This window comes from Malaclemys terrapin, chromosome 4 (assembly GCF_027887155.1).
Source record: "Malaclemys terrapin pileata isolate rMalTer1 chromosome 4, rMalTer1.hap1, whole genome shotgun sequence".
Taxonomy (NCBI): Eukaryota; Metazoa; Chordata; order Testudines; family Emydidae; genus Malaclemys; species Malaclemys terrapin.
Genome location: NC_071508.1, coordinates 26,748,742 through 26,767,654, shown reverse-complemented (window position 1 = coordinate 26,767,654; position 18,913 = coordinate 26,748,742). Strand labels below are relative to the sequence as shown.

The 18,913-nt window shown below is 53.1% G+C and overlaps 1 protein-coding gene across 6 annotated transcripts in view; it reads right to left on the bottom strand.

Annotated features, from left to right (window-relative positions):
* NAV1 (neuron navigator 1) overlaps positions 1-18,913 on the bottom strand; it is a 302,165-nt gene that overhangs the window by 176,780 nt on the left and 106,472 nt on the right. For 4 of the 6 annotated variants that reach the window (XM_054026395.1, XM_054026399.1, XM_054026397.1 and 1 more), the window contains exon 4: positions 1,476-2,219. The exons of 1 other annotated variant lie outside the window; for it this stretch is intronic. In XM_054026395.1, the coding sequence (XP_053882370.1) occupies positions 1,476-2,219 (744 nt within the window). The remainder of the gene's footprint in view (positions 1-1,475; positions 2,220-18,913) is intronic. One more of the 6 variants, XM_054026398.1, reaches the window with a different exon arrangement.

Sequence of the window (18,913 nt, the reverse complement as noted above, 5' to 3'; positions counted from 1 at the left end):
TCTGTCTCTTAACAGGAGGCATCAGTGCATCTTTCGGCCCAGTAGCCTGCTTCTCACGCTTGTATTGCAGCTGTACCACAAACAAGGGACTCGATAGGGACTGGAACAGACCCTGGTAAGCGGCCACTCCCCCTTCTCCCACAGATCACTCCATGTCTGCCTGCCACGGGCACTCAGCAGCACTGCTAAGAGCACGCGCATCCCCCCCTCCCCCCATGAAACATACAACCATTCCGCAGAGCCAGTGGTCAACAGCACGCAATATTTCAGGGCACCGCTGTATTTACTGCATGAATGTCACCTCAGACAGCCCATGTTCGGCGCTGCCGGTGCCTCCCCTCTGCCTGTGGACCCACGCCTCCCCCCCCCCCAGAGATCTGCCCTTTCACAGCTGCGATCATCACAGCTGCAAAAACGAAAGTTGGTTCGTTTGCAGCTGCCTCTCCCTAGGATGCTAGGCACAATCTGTCATCCATTTTCCTCTTGAGTGTCACATTCCAGCTCCCCCCCCACACACACACACACGCCCTGACACAGATGCACACACACACACCAGCCCGTCTTGTGGTCTCTGGCTGATGCCTGACATCTCACAGCTCTCTCTTCCCCATGTCAGTCATACATTGGCATGCACATCACTCCCCCCACCACAAAACACCAGCCCGTCTTGTGGTCCCTGGCTGATGTCTGACACCTCACACCTATCCCTTCCCCGTGTCAATGACACGGCTGAGATAATCCTGACATGCACACCCTTACACACGCGCACGCCCAGGATGATGGCTGTATCTCACAGCTCTCCCTTCCCCTTGTCAGTTCTACCAGCCAAAACAATCACAAGGACGCCCAGGAAAGCGCCGCTTTTCTACCCCCCACATTTCTGTCCCTGGGGGCGGGGGGGGGCGTTTGCTCTCTCCTCCCTGGCGCCGTCCCCCGCTCCCTGTTCGAGCTCGCACGGCCCCGCCAAGCCAGGGGGTTTCTCTCGGGCTAGGAAAGGCTCGCTTGGCCAAAGCAAGCATTGTTCTCCGGAGACAAAGTGTGTGTGTGCTGGGGGGGGGGGGGGGGGGTTCAGGCAGAACCTCAACGAAACACTGATAAATACCCAGGGGGGAAAAGCCACGTAAAAGCCTCAGTGTGCCGGCGCCTTGCAGAATAAAGGAAGAGGGGAAGGAGAAACCCAGGAGGAGACGAGTGGCTCCTCCGGGACTGGGCACTGTTCACTCCTTACTCTCCGCCAGTCCCTTTGATCGCAGCCTCAACTGGACCCAAACGCCGACACCAAGCCCCGAAAGGGCAGAGGAGGTTCCCCCCAAACTCGCCCTCGCTTTCAACCGCGGGCCCCTGGATTCCAGGGGGGCAGGGTTCCTGCTCTCTCCCCCGGCCCTATTCATTCATTCCCTCCTGGCTCGGCGGATCCCGCTCCGGAGTTGAACTCGCCGGCGGTAACGGGTGGGGGGCGCGGGGACAGGACTCACCCAGCATCTGGCTGAAGAGCAGCTGCTCCAAGTCCCCCAGCACAGTCACCACGAGCTCCGGGTCCACCTTCAGGTAAGCTCGCTCGTCCTGCCCCTTCCCCGCTGGGCCGGGCGCCGGCGCCGGCTGCTGCTGCGGCTTCTCCCGGCCCTTGGCTTTGCTGGAGAGGATCTCGTCGTCGGATTTGCTGTCCTCCGCCCCGCCGGCCTCGGGCGCCTTGCTCAGGGGCTTCACCTCGGCGTAGGGCCCGCGGGGGATGCGGCTGGGCTTGCCGAGGTTGGACGGGAGCGGGGCCAGTGGCGGCTTGGCCAGGCCGGGGGCGAGCCTGGCTTGGAAGAGGGAGTGCTCCGACTTGGAGAGGCTCTTGGACATGAGCGGGGCTTCCTTGGCTTTCAGTCCCCCGCGCCCGCCGCCCTTGGCCGCCTTGGCCATGTCGTCGCTCCAGCGGGGCTCGTAGAGCTGCATCTTCTTCTCGGCGTCGGTGAGGAAGGCCAGGTTGGTGAGGGATTTCTGTTTGCGCAGGCTGGGGCCGGGCGGCAGCCGGCTCTCCACGCTGCCCGACTTGAAGACCCGCAGCTCGTGCGCCCCGGGCGCTTTGGGCCGCTTGGGCATCATGCCGCCGCCCTTGCCCTCGGCCCCCTTCCGGTAGCCCTTCAGCTCCTCCGGCCCCTCGCCGCTGAGCTCCAGGCTTTTCAGGTTGGTGCCAAGCATCCCGCCTGCGCTGAAATCATTTAACACGCCGGCTGCTGGGTGGGGGGAAGAGAGGGGCACGGAGCGGGGAGAGAAGAGAGAGAGAGAGGAGGTGAGACCACGGGGGGTGCCCAGCCCAGCGCGCTCCGCTGCAGCCCCTCCGCGCTGCGCCGCGCCGCCGGCAGACTGAGACCCGGCGGAAGGTCTGGGACCGCAAAAAGGGCCCTCCCCCTCCGCCGCCTGCCTGCGATGCTCAGCCAGCGAGGGGAGGGGAGGGGGGCAGGGCCGGCTTCTATTTCCAGCGCTAGGGGAGGGGAGGCTGCGCGCCCGGGTGTGCGCAGGGTTGGCTGGGGTGGGGGCGATGCGGGCAGGTTCCCTAAAGAGCCCAGGAGGAGCCAGCGCCCCGCCTCGCCCCCCACCACAAAGGCGAGAGGTGGCTTCGCCCCACACACGGCCCCTCCCGACACCCCTCCGCGGTCCCTGCCCTGGATCGCCTGCGTTCCTACTGGCAGCCGGAGCGCAAAGCGCACGGCCGGCTTGCAAAGGGTCTGCTGCACCCAGGGGCGGCCCCCTGCCCCATCGCCTCGGGAGCCTGGCCCCACGGGCGCCCCTGCCACCCCCTGTCCAGGGCACTGTGCTCCGCAGTAGGATGTGCTCGGGAGGAAGCGAGGAGCCAACCCTGAGCCCCGCTGCGTCGAGCCACCTGGGGCCCGGCTCCCCCAGCGGTTCCAAGGCTTTCGCTTCACGTGTGAGTGGGGGGCGCAGCTGGGGATCGGGGATCGCGTGGGCCGGCCACTCCCAGAGCCACAGAAGGCAGCCAGGAAAAAGCCTTCTTCCAGATCCCTTCTTGGGCCACAGCTCAATAGCTGCTCGCTCCATTCCCTGGGTTCAAAAGCAGCACCCTGACTGGGCCGTCTCAAAGCAGGATCTCAAAGCGCTCAATAGCCCTGTGAGGCAGGGCGTATCATTATCCCCAGCTTACAAAGGGGGAAACTGAGTCACAAAGCTATTAAGTGACTTCTCTAGTGTGGCAGCACAGTGTGTCGGAGTCTGGGATGGAGTCCTGACCCCAGTGCTCTGCTCGGGGCTGCACCCCCGGATCTCACAACGCCTTTACCAGGATGTCCTGGCAAACAGGGCTTGAAGCAGGCACCCCCCTAAAGAGCAGGGTTTGGAATTTCTGTGCCCTTGGCAGGGAGTAGAGATGCTGTTGCGGGGGCTGAGGAAAGGGGAGCATCAGAGTTAGGGTGACAAATATGTGATGGGGTGGGAAGCGCCTGCTCAGGCTGCATACAGAGAAATACCTAGGCCTTGTCACTAGGGCTAGCTCAGGATTGTATAAAGAAAAGCCAGACTCGGTGGACAGGAAGGGTGCGTGGGTGCTGAGGGAAAGCAGAGCTGCCCATAGGTGCTCCGGAGAGGTAGAGCTGCCTGTGAACACTGAGGGGAAGAGGAGCCTCCTGCGTGGGCTGAGGAGAAGCCAAGCCACCAACCAATGCTGAGGAGAAGCGGAGCCACCTGTGGGCAGTGAGGAGAAGTGAATCTGTGGGTGCTGAGGAGAAGCAAAGCTGCCCGTGGGTGCTGAGGGGAAGGCAGAGCCACCCGTGGGTACTGAGGAGAAGCAGAGCTGCCTGACAGTGCTGAGGAGAAGCAGAGACACCCATGGGTGCTAGGAGGAGCAGAGATACCTGTGGGCAGTGAGGAGAAGTGAAGCAATCTGTGGGTGCTGAGGAGAAGCAGACACACCCGTGGGCAGTGAGAAGCAGAGACACCCATGGGTGCTGAGGAGAAGCAGAGACACCCGTGGGCAGTGAGGAGAAGCAGAGACACCCGTGGGTGCCGAGGAGAAGCAGAGCTGCCCGTGGGTGCTGAGGGGAAGGCAGAGGCCCAACCCAGGAACAGAAAGCGAAGGCCGTGAGGGCTGAGGCTCAGCTGGCCCACTGGAAGTCTGCAAACATCTCAAGAGCAAACGCATATTGGAGGAAATTGCCTCTCGGCTCTGCCCCTGACTCATTGCGAGGCTGGGTTGTGGTGAGCCAAGCCTGCTCCAAACCCAGACAAGATAACTCGGATCAGGCCTGTTTACTTCACATGGACAGACAATGACTTGGAGCCTCCCCATGGTCCACCCCCCATCCAGTGTCTGGCCCGCTTAGTCACAGCGATGACCCTGCAGAGGCTCTGTAGTGAGGTCCCAGCTCCCGTGGGTTTGGGAAAGTTTGGAGGGAATGTCCAACCAGAAGCCTGAGGGGCCCAGAGACTTTCCCTATGCCCAGGTCCGGTTGCTGCAGGATCATGGAGCAGTTTGTCCTTGCAGCAGTTTAGGACATCCGGAAAGCAAGGCTGCTCTGGCATGTCCACATGTGCAGAGCTGGATGGCGCAAGGAGCTAATCATCCTCTGTTCCCCGGGGGTCAGTGGGAAGGAAGGAGGGGGCCCCAGCCCTCAGCACCAGATTGAACCGAACCCACAGCACATCTTACAACTGTCCTGCCAGCAAGGTCTGTGTCTCCTATCCCATAATGTGGGGAGCAGGGGCTCTGGGGCAGTTTCTATATGCCAAGCACCGCACTGTGGGATGGCGCTCAGGGTCAGTGCAGTGTGCTCATGATTTCCATCTGTTTTTATACAGCGCCTGTCCCTGTGGTATCTATCACCACAGCTCTCCATCCACAGCGCTGCCCAATATGCCTGACCCTGTAGGTGCGCCCCGTGAGGGGCTGGCTCATCTCCCCAGGGGCCGGGTTTAGTGCCTGCCGGTCACCATCTCTGCACTGTGCTCTGCAGTCCTACCTGCTGCCCTGTCCCCAGGAGTCCCCCAGCAGCTCTCTCCAGGTCTCATAGTCCTGACCCCACTGTCCGGAGGGTGGGGGTTGTTAAACCCATTTTGTGGCATGGGGAAAAGGAGGTGACACAACTTGCTCCAGCTTATACACTTAGAGTAGGTGGAAGAGGCAGAAATAGAACCCAGGAGTCCTGCCTGCCCAGGCTCCTGCGCTAGCTGCAATACCACAGGTTTTCGAGTGACTCAGCTGCCTCAGTGCTCCAGACAGCACGTCCAACTCCCCCCGCCCCCACATGGCTACCTGCGGGCACCTGCTCAGAGGACGTGAAAGCAGCCAGGCAGCTGAAGACGGGCACCTCCAATCTGAGCCAAAGCGCATTGAAGTCAATGGAAAGACTCCAACTGGATCAGATCCCTATCACTGCAGTGCCACGCTGGGCCCTGAGAGCGGTGGGTGCAGGTGTGGCACCTCTGGGAGAGGAGGTGAAATCCTGGCAGCAGGCAGGCTAATGCAAGGAGCCAGACTCACAAGACTCCAGCAGCCTCCCCCGCCCCTGTGGAAGGCGGGTCTGCGTGAATCTGTCTGCCCATCTCTAATATTCCAAGGGAATTAAGGGCAAAGCGGGGAGTGGGTTCTGGTTATCATCATTTTTTGTTAATTACCCTTCCCTTGGGAGGGGGGAATTAATTCTATCTGGTGACCTCACGTAGGATTCCATGGCAACTGACGAAATATATTGCATTAGGGCACATTACTATGCTATAGAGATAAGGGAGAGGGAGGAGACTTGGAAAAGCAGAGAAAACTCCTACAGACAGACCAGAGCTCCTTGGGATCCAATTTTGCAGTCCTTTCTTAAGTAAAACTCTCTGTGACGGGAAGATCGGGCCCTTAGCCACTCAGAATCACAGGAAACAGGGACCGAGACAAGCTGGGGAGCAGATCTCCTTGGGGAAGCAATGTCTCCTAGGGATTGGAGCACAGGCCTGGGAGTCAGGACCTGAGTTCTCATCCTGGCACTGGCTCACTGGGTGGCCTTGGGCAAGTCTCTTCCATCTCCCATGGCTGCCCATCCATGGATTCAAGGAAGCTACTTGCATGAGCAAGGCCAAGAGGATCTGGGCCGTGCTTCTGCCTTATTGCTACTTTCTGGGTTGGCGCTGTCCCAGGCATCTGGTCTGGCTCATAGATTCATAGATTCTAAGGGCAGAAGGGACCACTGTGATCATCCAGTCTGACCTCCTGTATGACACAGGCCAGAGAACTTCCCCAGAACCATTCCTAGAGCAGAGCTGTTAGAAAACACGCCCTGTTTTGATTTAAAAATCGTCAGTGATGGAGAATCCCCCACGGTCCTTGGTAAATTGTTCCAATGGTTAATTACCCTCCCTGTTAACAATTTACACCTTGTTTCCAGTCTGAATTTGTTTAGCTTCAGCTTCCAGCCATTGGCTCGTGTTAGACCTTCCTCTGCTAGACTGAAGAGCCCATTATCAAATATTTGTTCCTCATGTAGATACTTATAGACTGTGATCAAGTCACCCCTTCGCATTCTGTTAGTTATGCTAAATAGATTAAGCTCCTGGAGTTTATCACTAGAAGGCAGGTTTTCTAATCCTTTAATCATTCTCGTGGCTCTTCTCTGAACCTTCTCCACTTTATCAACCTCCTCCTTGAACTGTGGGCACCAGAAATGGACCCGGCCTTCTAGCAGCGGTCACACCAGTGCCAAATAGGTAAAATAACTTCTCTGCTCCTACTTGAGATTCCTGTGCATCTCAGGGTCTCATTAGCTCTTTTGGTCACAGCATCACACTGGGAGCTCCTGTTTAGCTGATTAGCCACCATCACCCCCAAATCTGTTTCAGAGTCACTACTTCCCAGGATAGAGTCCCCCATCCTGCAAGTATAGCCTGCGTTCTTTGTTCCTAGAGGTATACATTGACATTTGGCCATAATAAAACATCTATTGCTTGCTTGCACCCAATTTACCAAGCGATCCAGATCACTCTGAATCAGTGAGCTGTCCTCTTCAGTATTTACCACTCTCCCAATTCTTGTGTCATTTGCCAACTTTATAAATAATGATTTTATGTTTTCTCCAGGTCATTGATAAAGATGTTAAATAGCGAAGGGCCAAGAACTGACCCTTGTAGGACCCCAGTGGAAACACATCTGCTTGATGATGATTCCCCATTTCCAGTTACAAGGTGAAACCTACCAGTTACCCAGTTTTTAATCCATTTAATGTTATATTGTTCTACCTTTTTAATCGAAATGTTGTGCACTATCAAGTCAAATACCTCACAGAAAACTAAACATATTACATCCACACTATTACCTTTATCAACCAAACTTGTAATGTCATCAAAAAAGATATCAAGTTAGTTTGACAGGATCTGTTTTTCATAAACCGATGTTGATTTGTATTAATTATATTATCCTCCTTTATTTCATTATTAATTGAGTCCCATATCAACCACTCCATTATCCTGCCCTGGATCTATGTCAGGCTGGCAGAACTACTATTACCCGGGTCATCCCATCTATCCTTTTTAAAATTAGCACAATATTAACTTTCTTTCAGTCTTCTGGAACTTCTCAATGCTGCAAGACTTACTGAAAATCAACATTAACTGTCCAGTGAGTTCCTCAGCCAACTCTTTTAAAACTCTTGGACGCAAATTATCTGGACCTGCTAATTTTAAAATGTCTATCTTCAGTAGCTTCTGTTTAACATCTTCCAGAGATACTAGTGGAAAAGAAAGAGTGTTATCACATGATGAGATCACATTACCTGTTTTTCCCCAAACAGAACAGAAATATTTATTAAACACCCTTTCTGCACTATTATTGATCATTCTACCATTTCCATCTAGTAATGGACCAATAACATTGTCAGGATTCTTTTTGTTCTCAGTATATTTAAAAAACTCCTTATTGTCCTTAACACTGCTGTCCATAGATTTTGCCTTGTGCCCCTTGGCTTCCCTTATCAATTTTCTACGATTCCTAACTTCTGATTTATATTAATTACTGTCAACTTCACTCTTCCATTTGTTATCTTTTATATATATATTATTTTTTACAGCTGCCTTCAATTTCCCTCTAAACCAACCAAGTTGTTGTTGTTGGTTTTTTTAACTAGCATACCCTGCTTCCTAAGTTATGGGACTAATTCTATGCACACAATTGTGGGCCTTTTTGGACATCTAGTTCTGAAATGATTCCCAATGATTATTCACATTCTTCTGGTTATATTCTTCCTTCTAGCTGATTTGACTCATAATTGTTTTCAGCTCTGTGAAATTGTCCCTATTAAAGCACCAGGTGTGTATATATACCTATATATAGATCTATATATAGAGAGAGATATATTACTGGTCTGGATTTTATTCTGCTTGCACATGATAAATGTGATCAAGTCATGATCACTTGGACCTAAGGTGCCATTAACTTTTAGTTCTGTGATCAGTCCCTCTTTATCTGTCAGGACAAGGTCTAATATAGAATTTCCACATGTGAACTGCAACGCTTTTTGGTTGATTCTTTAGGATGAGACTGTCAGATGCCTAGGGGATTTGGATGCCCAATTCCCATTAATTTGGGGCACTCATATCTCTTAATCAGCAGCTTCGCACAGCCCAGGCACTTTATCTGTATTGATTGTCTGTGGCAGCCGTCGTACAAATGGGCTAGACACAAATAAACTAATAATCAATTGTTGGGATGGGGTGACTAGCCCTGCACCAAGCCAGCGAGGGTTAACAAGCTGCTGTAGCTGACTCAGCCCCTCCCAGCTACACCTGCACTCTCTGTCAGGTAATGAAGGGACGGCTCAGTTGTTGGCTGACCCCAGAAGAACAGACCTCCTATTCTTTGCTCCCTGAATAGGGATAGCCCAGGACTTCTGCAGACTGTCAGAGCCCTGCTGGGGGAGGTAGGCCTAGCCCTGGACTACTGCATTTGTTTTGGGACTATTTTTTCTTTGGATAACTATAAAAGGGTGACAAGTATCAGAGGGGTAGCCGTGTTAGTCTGAATCTGTAAAAAGCAACAGAGGGTCCTGTGGCACCTTTAAAACTAACAGAAGTATTGGGAGCATAAGCTTTCGTGGGTAAGAACCTCACTTCTTCAGATGCAAGACGGGTGATTGACCCAGAGTGATTGACCGAGGCTGGGCTGCTTGTGATTCCCAGAGTCATAGAGTTTAGGCCAAAAAGCAGGACCTGAGGGGTTTTCTGAGACTGTTTTAGGGACCCCCTGCCCAAGATGCTTGTGGGGAAACTGCTTAAACTCTATGGATCTTTTGCACCCTAGCTGAGCCTGCCCTATGCAGCCATAATTGTCAAAGAATCAGGACAGAAAGCGAAAAGTTCATGCCAGAAATCCAGCACCTGAGCTTTCTATTCCTCGGCTGACAGTCCCAAATCCGGCTGTGCAGACTTGAACCCCAGAGCAGGGTCTAGCAGGCTAATTTGCACCTCGCTAATCCACTCACCCTGTAACTCGCACCCCCCAAACCCAGCAGCCCCTCCTCGTTGCTCAGCACAGGGTTTAACAGCAGTGATGGTCCAGTAGGGTGGTCTCCTTAGCTGGAAAGTTTATTACTTTTGCAAACCGTACTGCAGAGCATCCAAGAGGGGCATCAGGAATTCACAGCAGGCTAAGGCAAATAAGCCAAGGCCAGTCTGTGAGGCCCGCTCCTTGCTTTCACCATGTGTGTACACTCACCTGCTAATTTGCTACCAATAGGTCTCAAGTCAATCATTTGTAAATGGGCCGTCCTCACTTTAGCTGATTTTGGACATCTCCCTTTTTGGGGGACCCAACCTGAGGCCCCCTCAAAACAGAGACTCACAAAAATCAGAGGCCCTCTTTGAAAAAGGTGGATGCATGGGCTGAGTTCATGTCAGACAGGCACCTGTTCCTGCCCTTTGTGCCCCCTGACAAACCGTAATATGAACACTGTCAAGACCTGCTTGCCGAAGGGCCCTATCGCACTGCAAAAATGAGAGGTCTGTAATAGGACTTTCACTGGGACTTGGACTGAGTTCTGTCCCTTTAAAGAATCATTTCAGCTAGAGAAGTTTCAGACGCTCCCTAAACCAACCTCTCCCTTTTCTCTTCTCTCCCTTTCTTTTTATATTCTCTGCACATCCCTGGAGTATCACCCCATCCTCCACTGCAGAGCCAGCTCCTTGCTGCCGTGGCAACAGCCATACCAGTATTGGTCAATAAAATAACAACCCAGAGAGGTCTGGAGCATTTGTAAGACCAATTTGCAAAGGGAATTTTTTTTGGAGGGGTGGGGGTCTGATTATTCCTCTAAGAAATGAGGTAACAAGATTTCCCTCCCTCTCCCGCCTGAAACCTCTCACTGTATCACTGGCAGCACAGAGCCTGCAAAATACAATGAACTGGAATAAATGTCTGTGAATGGTTCATTGAAGAATGACTTTGTAAACGTGGAATCAACTATCAGATTGGAAGGGGGCGAAGATGCCAGGCAAATAGCGCACATAGTGGCTTCTGCATTGAGGAGATTAATTCACCAGTGATTTTCTCCTCGTGACCCTCAACCCAGATATAACCTTCCTCGATGCGGAGGGCATCTGTACGGGGAGCCCATTGGCTGTGTCTCGCTTGCAACATTAAATTCTCTGCTCTCTCTCTCTGCATCCTCCTAGCAATGGGTCATTCCTGGAGCTCAAAAGAAAACTGAAAGGGTGGATGGGGGGAAGACAGAGGAGAGAGAGCAATGCCCAGTGCTTGAGCATGTATAATAGATTGTTGGAATCCAATCAAGTCATTAGAGGAGGAAAGAGACAATGTTGCTGTATTCTTCTTTCCATTTAACAGGAAAGAAGGGGCTGGCAAGAGGAGTTTAATCTTGGCTGCAGCAGGATGTGGCTTGCTAAGGGGCTTTCCCATCTCCCAGCAAAGCACTGGGATCAGCATAGCCAATGTGATTTAGGCACTGAACCTGCTTAGAGGCTTTTGAAAATGGCACCTGGATCCCTTTGGAAATGAGTCATTTAGGCACTTCTGAAAATTTGACCTTAAATCTCCTTATTTTGTGGAGGGTTAGAGTGTGGGAGGTGGCGAGTGTGAGGTGGGACGGCTGATGGGGCATGGGGACGGTGGGGGTGGCCTACAGGACATCATCACTGGCCTCGCCTGCGATGAACCGCCTCTTGGAAGTTGTTAAATGGAGCTGCTTGGGGGGGGGGGGGGGGGAGGAGAGCCAAGTTGTCCAAACTGAACCTTTTCGCAGAAATGTGTCCGCTGCGATGGAAGTTTCCTCAGATCCAGGATGGAATTTCTGATCAAAGCCAGAGAGAGACCGACCCACCCCAGTATAGCCAGAAGCCCAGCGGTGAGGGCCCTCACCAAGAACCAGGTTCAAATCCTTGTGGTGCCAAGTTCAGAGTAGGAACTTGAACCTGGGTCTCCCATGTGAGTGCCCTAGCCACTAGGCTAGAGCATCAGTGGCTCTGTGAGCCACTGAATAGATTTAATTCTTTATACCAAGTGGAACAGCTTCAAAAGGAGAGGTGGACTCTATAGCTCCGTGGCTAGGGAACCTGGCTGACCCAAGTGCAAGCCCCTACTCTGAGTCAGGCAAAGCAGGGGTTGACACTAGGTCTCCCATACTCTAACCACTTGGCTATGCTGGAATGGGTCTGTAACCTCCTCCTCAACCCCAACCCCGGGGTCAGGCCAGTTTCCCATGTGCAACGGCCCAGCAGCTGGGCTAAATCAGAGCAAGGAGAAGTTCACCTGTGGGGAGAGCTTGTGATGGGAAAGAAACGGCCCCACGTCACCCCAGCAAGATTAATCCCCCCCCCGACCCCGGCAGGAGCCCCAGGGTCTGCGGGTCTATTTTTCACTCTAAGTACCACAGCTGAGTGCGGTTCTAATTTACATTGCCAAATCCCAACTCGGAGGGGCTGCCAACGAAGCCATTCTGTGTGCAGAGATCTAGGGGCATTAGGTGCTTGAGGATGGGTCTGGAGTGACAGCCCTGGCGAGCCATGGATCTGCTGATCCACTGGGGGCAGAGAGCATCGCTGTCAGTGCCGGAGCTGCTCCAGGTGTGCGAGCCTGTGCCCCTTCATTCGGTTCCCAGGCCGCTGCTGCCTCTTGAGCAGGCCCCATGACTAATCTGCGCTCTCAGCCCGGACTCAGAGCTCCGCCAGGCCGGATAGTGTTACACCCATGAGGCTGAGGGGCCAGGAGGAGCCGTTCCCAGAAAGAGGCTGTCATTTTCACACGGACTCAGTGAATTAAACACCCTCCCTAGCACCTGGAGATGGGCTGCAGCTGGCAGAGAGGGGTTTCTATTTTCCCAGGCAGGCTGAGGGCTGGAAACAGCTGGGCCCTGCTGGCACCGGGATTTGCCCACAATGGGCTCCCAGCCTCATGTGGCCATAAGGACAGAGAGACAGCGGGAAGGCAGGGACAAGACCAGAGCCCATTGGGCCGGGCCCTGCAGAGACACAGCACCTGCCCCAAAGAGCTTACAGTCTAAATGGGCAAGGGAGGTGAAGGGAAGGGGAAACTGAGGCACAGAGAGGCTCTTTAAGCCAATGCCTTAAAAACCCATTCTCTCTCTGTGCAGGCATAGCTGGATGAAATTCTCTGGCCCGTGCTATACAGAAGGTCAGACCAGATGATCAGAACGGTCCCTTCTGGCCTTAAAAGCCATGATTTTGTCAGGCATGGTCCTTAAAGTCTCCATGTCCCTTTCCAGAAGAGTGGTGGCTTCTCACCTCCCCACAAGTACAGTGGTGAGTCAGCTGAGGTCCTGCCACGAATGGCAGACACCTCAGCGATGTCAGTGGGGCAGGAGCAGGTGTCCAGATTGCAAAGCACTTCGACTGACAGGGAGTATCTGGGATTCTGCTGGAGGAGCTGCAGAATTGGAGGCTGGAGGGGGGGCAATGGGGACCAATCCTTAACTCTTACATAGGGCTTCCCAGCTGTAGATCACAAAGTGAAGAGTTGTGTTACAAATGGGAAAACTGAGGCACACAGAGGGAACTCAACTTGCTCAAGGTCACAGAGCCAGTCAGTGGCAGAGACAGGATCAGAACTCAGGGCACTCCCAGTCCTTGGGAAAATCCGGCTGGGAACCCAGGTTAAGCTGATGACCTGTTAGAAGTTTATGTCTTGCCACACTGCTCTCTTAGTTACTTTAGCCCTGTTGCCTCATCAGCTGGATGTTGGTGACCTAATCGTTGTGGGCGGGGGGGTCCCACAAGCCAAGCTGCCATTTCTGGAACAGAGGGTCAGAGGGGCGAGGGCAGGAAAGTGGCACATAATGCACCAGAAGGGAATGACCAGGTAGATGTGGGTTTCCTAGAGGCAGAACCGCATGCCAGGCACCTCAAGGGCACCCATGTAACCCATGGGGATGTGTGCATTCTGGGTGCCCCCGTGACTGAGCTGCAGCGGATGTGAATTGTTACAGCGCAGAGCTATAGAGTGGTAACAGCTCAAGACTTGAGCTCTAGGGGTCTCTGGTTCAGTCCCTGGGGTGTGGGTCGTCACACGTATTCAAGGCACTCCAACCTTGGGAAGCGAGGGAGCTGAGCTCACAGCTGGTCGGTGACTCAGCAACAGTAAGGAGTGAGGGTGGGCCAGGTGCTTCACGTGGAACAAGCTTCCCGCAGCTTGGTGATGGCAGAGACTCACGGCAGAGAGAAGCCACAGAACCGGGAGGGAACCAGAGTCACAAACAGCCCAGCTGCTCCTTGATGAGGGAGCTGCAACTCTAACAGTGCCGGGGTTTTCCTTAAAGTGCCCGTAGGTGCTTGGTCATTTAAGTCACAAGGTTACGGATTCTGCTCCCTGATTGGCTGAGGAACACTTTTTTTAAAGATGAGAATAACAAATGCTGACCAGCATAGAGTGGGGGGCCCCCAAACAGCAGTCGGCTCTTCGACAAAACTCACCTTGCACAGCTGTTTGCGGATAGCAAACAGGGAAGGGGCACTGCCGTGGCTGCACTGAACAGCGGCTTAGAACTTGAATGCACAGTTGTGCACATGGACTTTGCAGGATTTGACCAGCTCTATTGGTGAGTAATAAGATACCACAAATCCATGGCAATCTGCTGCCTTCTCATTCTCTCTCACACACCCACACTCCCTGATTCTTGCATTCCCGCCCAGGCCTTACTGGGCTAAGTCCCAGGGAAGTCAGTGAGAGTTTGACCTGGATGACAACCTCAGGATTTCCCTTAGAGCCAGACACTGGGCATGAGTTTCTTAGGGCCAGTTTAGGGGAAATGTACCCATATGTAAACAAGAGTAATTCTCTGTATTTAATCTCCATTGCAGTGATGTCTGGGCTGCATCCACTGAGCCGATCACTAGCTCCCCTGTTTGCTTCATGGCCATGCAGGCAAATTAGGGCAGAATCACCTAATGGGGCTGTAATCCCCTTACACTGTGTGAGCCAGCCCCTCTTTCTCTGTGTGGATTCGCATGCTGGGCTCAGCTGTGGCTAATTCCAGCACTGAATGGCACCTGCTTTCCAGGAGTTCCCTCACTGCTGCTCCTCGGCCCATTCTGCATGCTGGCAGGACTGGACATTCCTTAACCCCACCAGCTGGCAGTTCTCCCCATTCATGCTGGCTTGGCTATAGGCTAGTGTACGTGCATGGTGGGGTGGGGAGGGACAGAGCACACAGCACTCTGCTGCTCTGAGTCAGCCCAGTGCTCTCTGGGGCAGCCAGCAGAATTTAGAGCAGCCCTTAGGTTGCTCTAGTTAATACCGGGGCTGTTCTGGCTGCTGGCCAGCTTAGAGCTACTTTCCCTCCCATCACTCTCCTCAGCTGAGAATCCAGCCTCAGTGTCCAGGGATGGAAGAAACCTGTCTCCAAGTGACCAGCTACTGGGCAGGTGCAGTGTACCACGGCAGGGGAATGCATGTGCCCGCAATGACCTGGCTGGGCCAGGCCTCCACAGGGGGCTCAGCTGTTAGCCAGGGATTGAAGAGATGTTGTGGGGCCTTAGCTTGAATCTTGGCACGCTCATGGCAGGGTATAGCAACGGCCATCCACTGCAACAGGGAAGAGCACAAGCTCTCCTCTGACTACCAAGAGGATTTCTATAGTGCAGCTGGTCCCAGCACAGGCAGGCAGACGTGTAGGCTCTGCTCCAGCGAGCGCAACTCAAAAATAGTCGTGTGGTCGTTGCAGCGCAGACGGTGGCACAGTCTAGTTGCCCGAGTGGTGATGATGATGAGGGAGTCTCATGTCTCTCACACATCAGACCAATGCGAGAACCACCAACGTGGTAACATGTGGGCCAGGCCTGTTCATCCACCACCAGCGCAGGCTGCGCTTTCCTTGCTTTGCATGGTTCATGTTCTTCACGCAAAGCGTTAAGGCGCCTTGCTTCAAAGCGGGCAACAGCCACATGACAACTCTGCCGCCACCTTGCTCTGTGGTGGGCTGCTGCTTCCCCGTCGCTCGGGTGAACCTGAGAGGCTTTCAAGTTTGACTTCAGCATGTCTTTATATTGTATATACAGGCCACCATGAGAATGGTTGCCTTGCTTTCGCTGGCCATAAAATATGGCCTTGCGTATTCTCCAGTCGTCCATATGAATGAGATGCCCAGACCAACATAGCTAGCTTGAGCAGACCCGACACACCCTACAGCAGCTTTTCCTCTTGGTATTAAGCACTCAGAACTCTGGGCTATTGAAGCAGATCAGTGCAGTGCTAGAGCCCACTTGGCAGAACCCCCCACTGCCTAGTGCTATCTCCGACCTGGCTCCTCTCCAAATCCTCCCTTTTGGGTTCCAGAACTGAAACGGCCAGCCTGTCCCTCACCCACTCTTCTCCCTGCTCCCAGTACATGCTGAGTCCAAGGACCTCACAGAGATTTACAGAGGGATCAGTATCACAGGCTGGGGAAATTGAGGCAGGAAGAGGGGAAGTGGTTTGCTCAAGGTCACACGTTGAATCAGTTGGGGAGTCAGGAGCAGAGCCCTGCTCTCTGCCTGCCAAGGAGCAGCACCTTCCCGGCTTTGCCTGGAGCTGCAGAGTTCTCCTCTGAAACACCCCAGACAGTCTTTTCAAGAGGGGTAAAGTTCAGCCGATCCCATTGTCCCCTGTTGCATTGGAGCCGGAAGCAGGGTTATGAGACTGACTGGACATTGTCCAGCCCATCATGCTGGTAACCAGCAGCCGAGCTCCGCGTAAGGGCCCGATCCTGGCAGCTGCACAGTACCCTCCTCTCCATTGGCTTCTGTGGGTGTGGAGGGCATTCAGCACCTTGCAGGAGCCTCTTGGAATCAAGCACACGCAGGGCTGCTGACACATTAACCCCCTGCTCCTCTGCATTCCGGGGGCTGGGACATCCCCAGGCAGCATCTCCAGGAAATCAGCCACATCTGGGGAGAGAGGCTGGAGCCAGGCTAGTGGGAGGTGCCTTGTTAACAGAGCCAGGGTGAGTTTGGGCACAAACCCAGAGTAGGCGGATTCTGTCCGAAGGCCCCATTTGCAGTCCCTTTAGCCAAAGAGCCACTTTCCTTACCAGGCTCCTAGAGAGATACAAGGAGTTCCCAGAACAGACGGTGTAATGGAGCCCGGTTCCTATCATGAATGCAAACAAGGTCACAGATCGATGCCTCCGCCTTGTACATTTCTATGCAGAGGCCACTTCAGTCAGGTAACCCTGCCAGATAGCCAGGCAGACCAGTTTACTAAGATCTAGGAGGACAAACAGGCAGAGACGATACTAACAGGTAGCAGGACAGACCGACAGATGTGTAGACTAGAAGCTCAGAAAATAGAGAGATAAGGGAGTGAGGTAATACATTTTATTGGACCAACTTCCCTTGGTGAAAGAGAGGAGCTTTCACACAGAGCTCAGTGTGACTCGAAAGTGTCTCTTTCACCGACAGAAGTTGGTCCAGTAAAACACATGACCTCACCCACCTCGTCTCTCTAATATCCTGGGCCCAACATAGCTACAGCAACACTGCAAACTGCAAAGGTCCGCTGGGAATAGCCAGCCAGCCCTTTGGCAGAAATATCACGACTATTTAACACGTTCGGTATATAACACCTCACATTGCTGGATGGATTGGTTGAGGTTTATTTTCTAGTGCTACAGCTCTGGGCACATTTACAAGTTTCAAACTGGCATTATAAATGTCAGCACACTTGTCCATTGTGTGTGCAGGGTCAGAGTGCAAAGAGCTCACCTCCTACAACCGGGCCCTGAGTTTTAGACTCCCTCAGCACCCCTTTAGACACCTACCTAAAGGCCAGACTCAAACCCTGTGGAGTTACTCCTGATTTACACCTGATTAGCTAGATTTTCACCAGAGCTGGGCACCCAGGGCTCGCAGCCCCTCTGAAAAATCTGGCCACTTCTTTCAGTGCCCAACTGGGAGTAGAGTCTATTGAATATCTGCTCCGTAATAACCTGCCTTTCCCTGCACTGGCTGCTTATGGCTGCCCACCAATGCACTCCTCCAAAGCTCCATGCCTAACCACCACTTCCTCACATGCCTCAGGAAAATGAAGCACCTTCCAGCATGTCTGGCAAAAGAGGACACGAGGGGCAGAGTTAAAGGGCTCTCACAAACAGCCTGCCAGGTTCCCCTTTCTGTTTAAATCAAGAGGGATTCTAGTTTGAGGGCCTCTTCTGCTTGCACTGCAGCTGCAGTGCTGGGAGGAGACAGGGTCTCAGATCACTGCGGGCTTCACATGACCCTTCACATACCCCTGCAAGGTTGGTCTTATTTGTTCCTTCTCTCGGTACTGACTAAATCCTGGGTTGTGGGCTCCCTGGGGCAGCAACTGCCTGTGTACTATTTGTCTGTACAGTGCTCAGCCCATGGTGCCTCAATTGGGGTCCTTAGAAATAATAAATAATAGAAATTATTAGAAATAATAGATTAGAAATAAAAAATAATAGCGGGGCCTCTTTCTGACATCACTATCCCGCTTTCACCCCAGTGTCACTCCTCAGCTGAGCAGTGGCAGTGTTCTGGGGCCCCACAAGTCAGCTTCCCAGAGGAGTAGAGATCAGTGATGCAAAGTCTGAGTATCTCCAAAGTGTGACTTGCTTTATTCACACAAACACCAGTCCTGGAACAGAGGGGGTCAAATAACATGGAGAGCAATCCCTTCTTCCAGGAATCTCAGCCCAGCATTAATGACCACTTCCCAAAGAGCCTCATGCATTGACTCCAATCAGAGCCCATGACAGAGAGCAAAGTTTCCTGCCACTCACATAGCTCCCTGTACGCAGAACCTTGACCAACCTAAAAGTAATAACACTAGTATTTCTTCCTACACTAAAAACTTACTCGCACATGCAGAAAAATTACTTGGAGGATATGTGTAATAGCACCACCTGCTAATGCCTGCCATAGCCCCATATTCTGCAAAAGGGTAAACAGAGGCATAGAGAGGAGCCATGATTTGTCCAAGGTCACACAACGGTCAGTGACAGAGCTGGGATTAGAAGTCCTGCAGTTTCCAGCCCTGAGTTCAGTCCCCTACATCACATGACTTCGGAGATCAGACCAGTGGGGGAGCCCAGCTCAGAAGCATGGCTCTGATTTCTATTAGATTCTCCCAGGGGATGGGCACCAGAGATAAAAGTGTGCTTATATTCAGGGCCCAAACCTGTGCCGGGGCAGCATCTCCTCAATTCCTATTCTCTCCATCTGGGAGATAAGGCCGCTCCACCCCAATGTTCAAACACTCCACGCCAGCAGGATTGCGCCTTTCTGCCCCAAATGGTTCAGGTCAGGGAAGCACCCCATGGGTCTGATTCTTTTCTGAATGTGCCCGAACCCCTTTGGTCTTGAGATCAGGCCACACATCTGCCAAGTTCAGGTTTACCCATGAGAAATCCAGCACTGCCAGCTCAAACGGGCTGGCGAGCGAGCGGTCATTTCATGGCTGTCACTGGCTGAAACCCAGAAG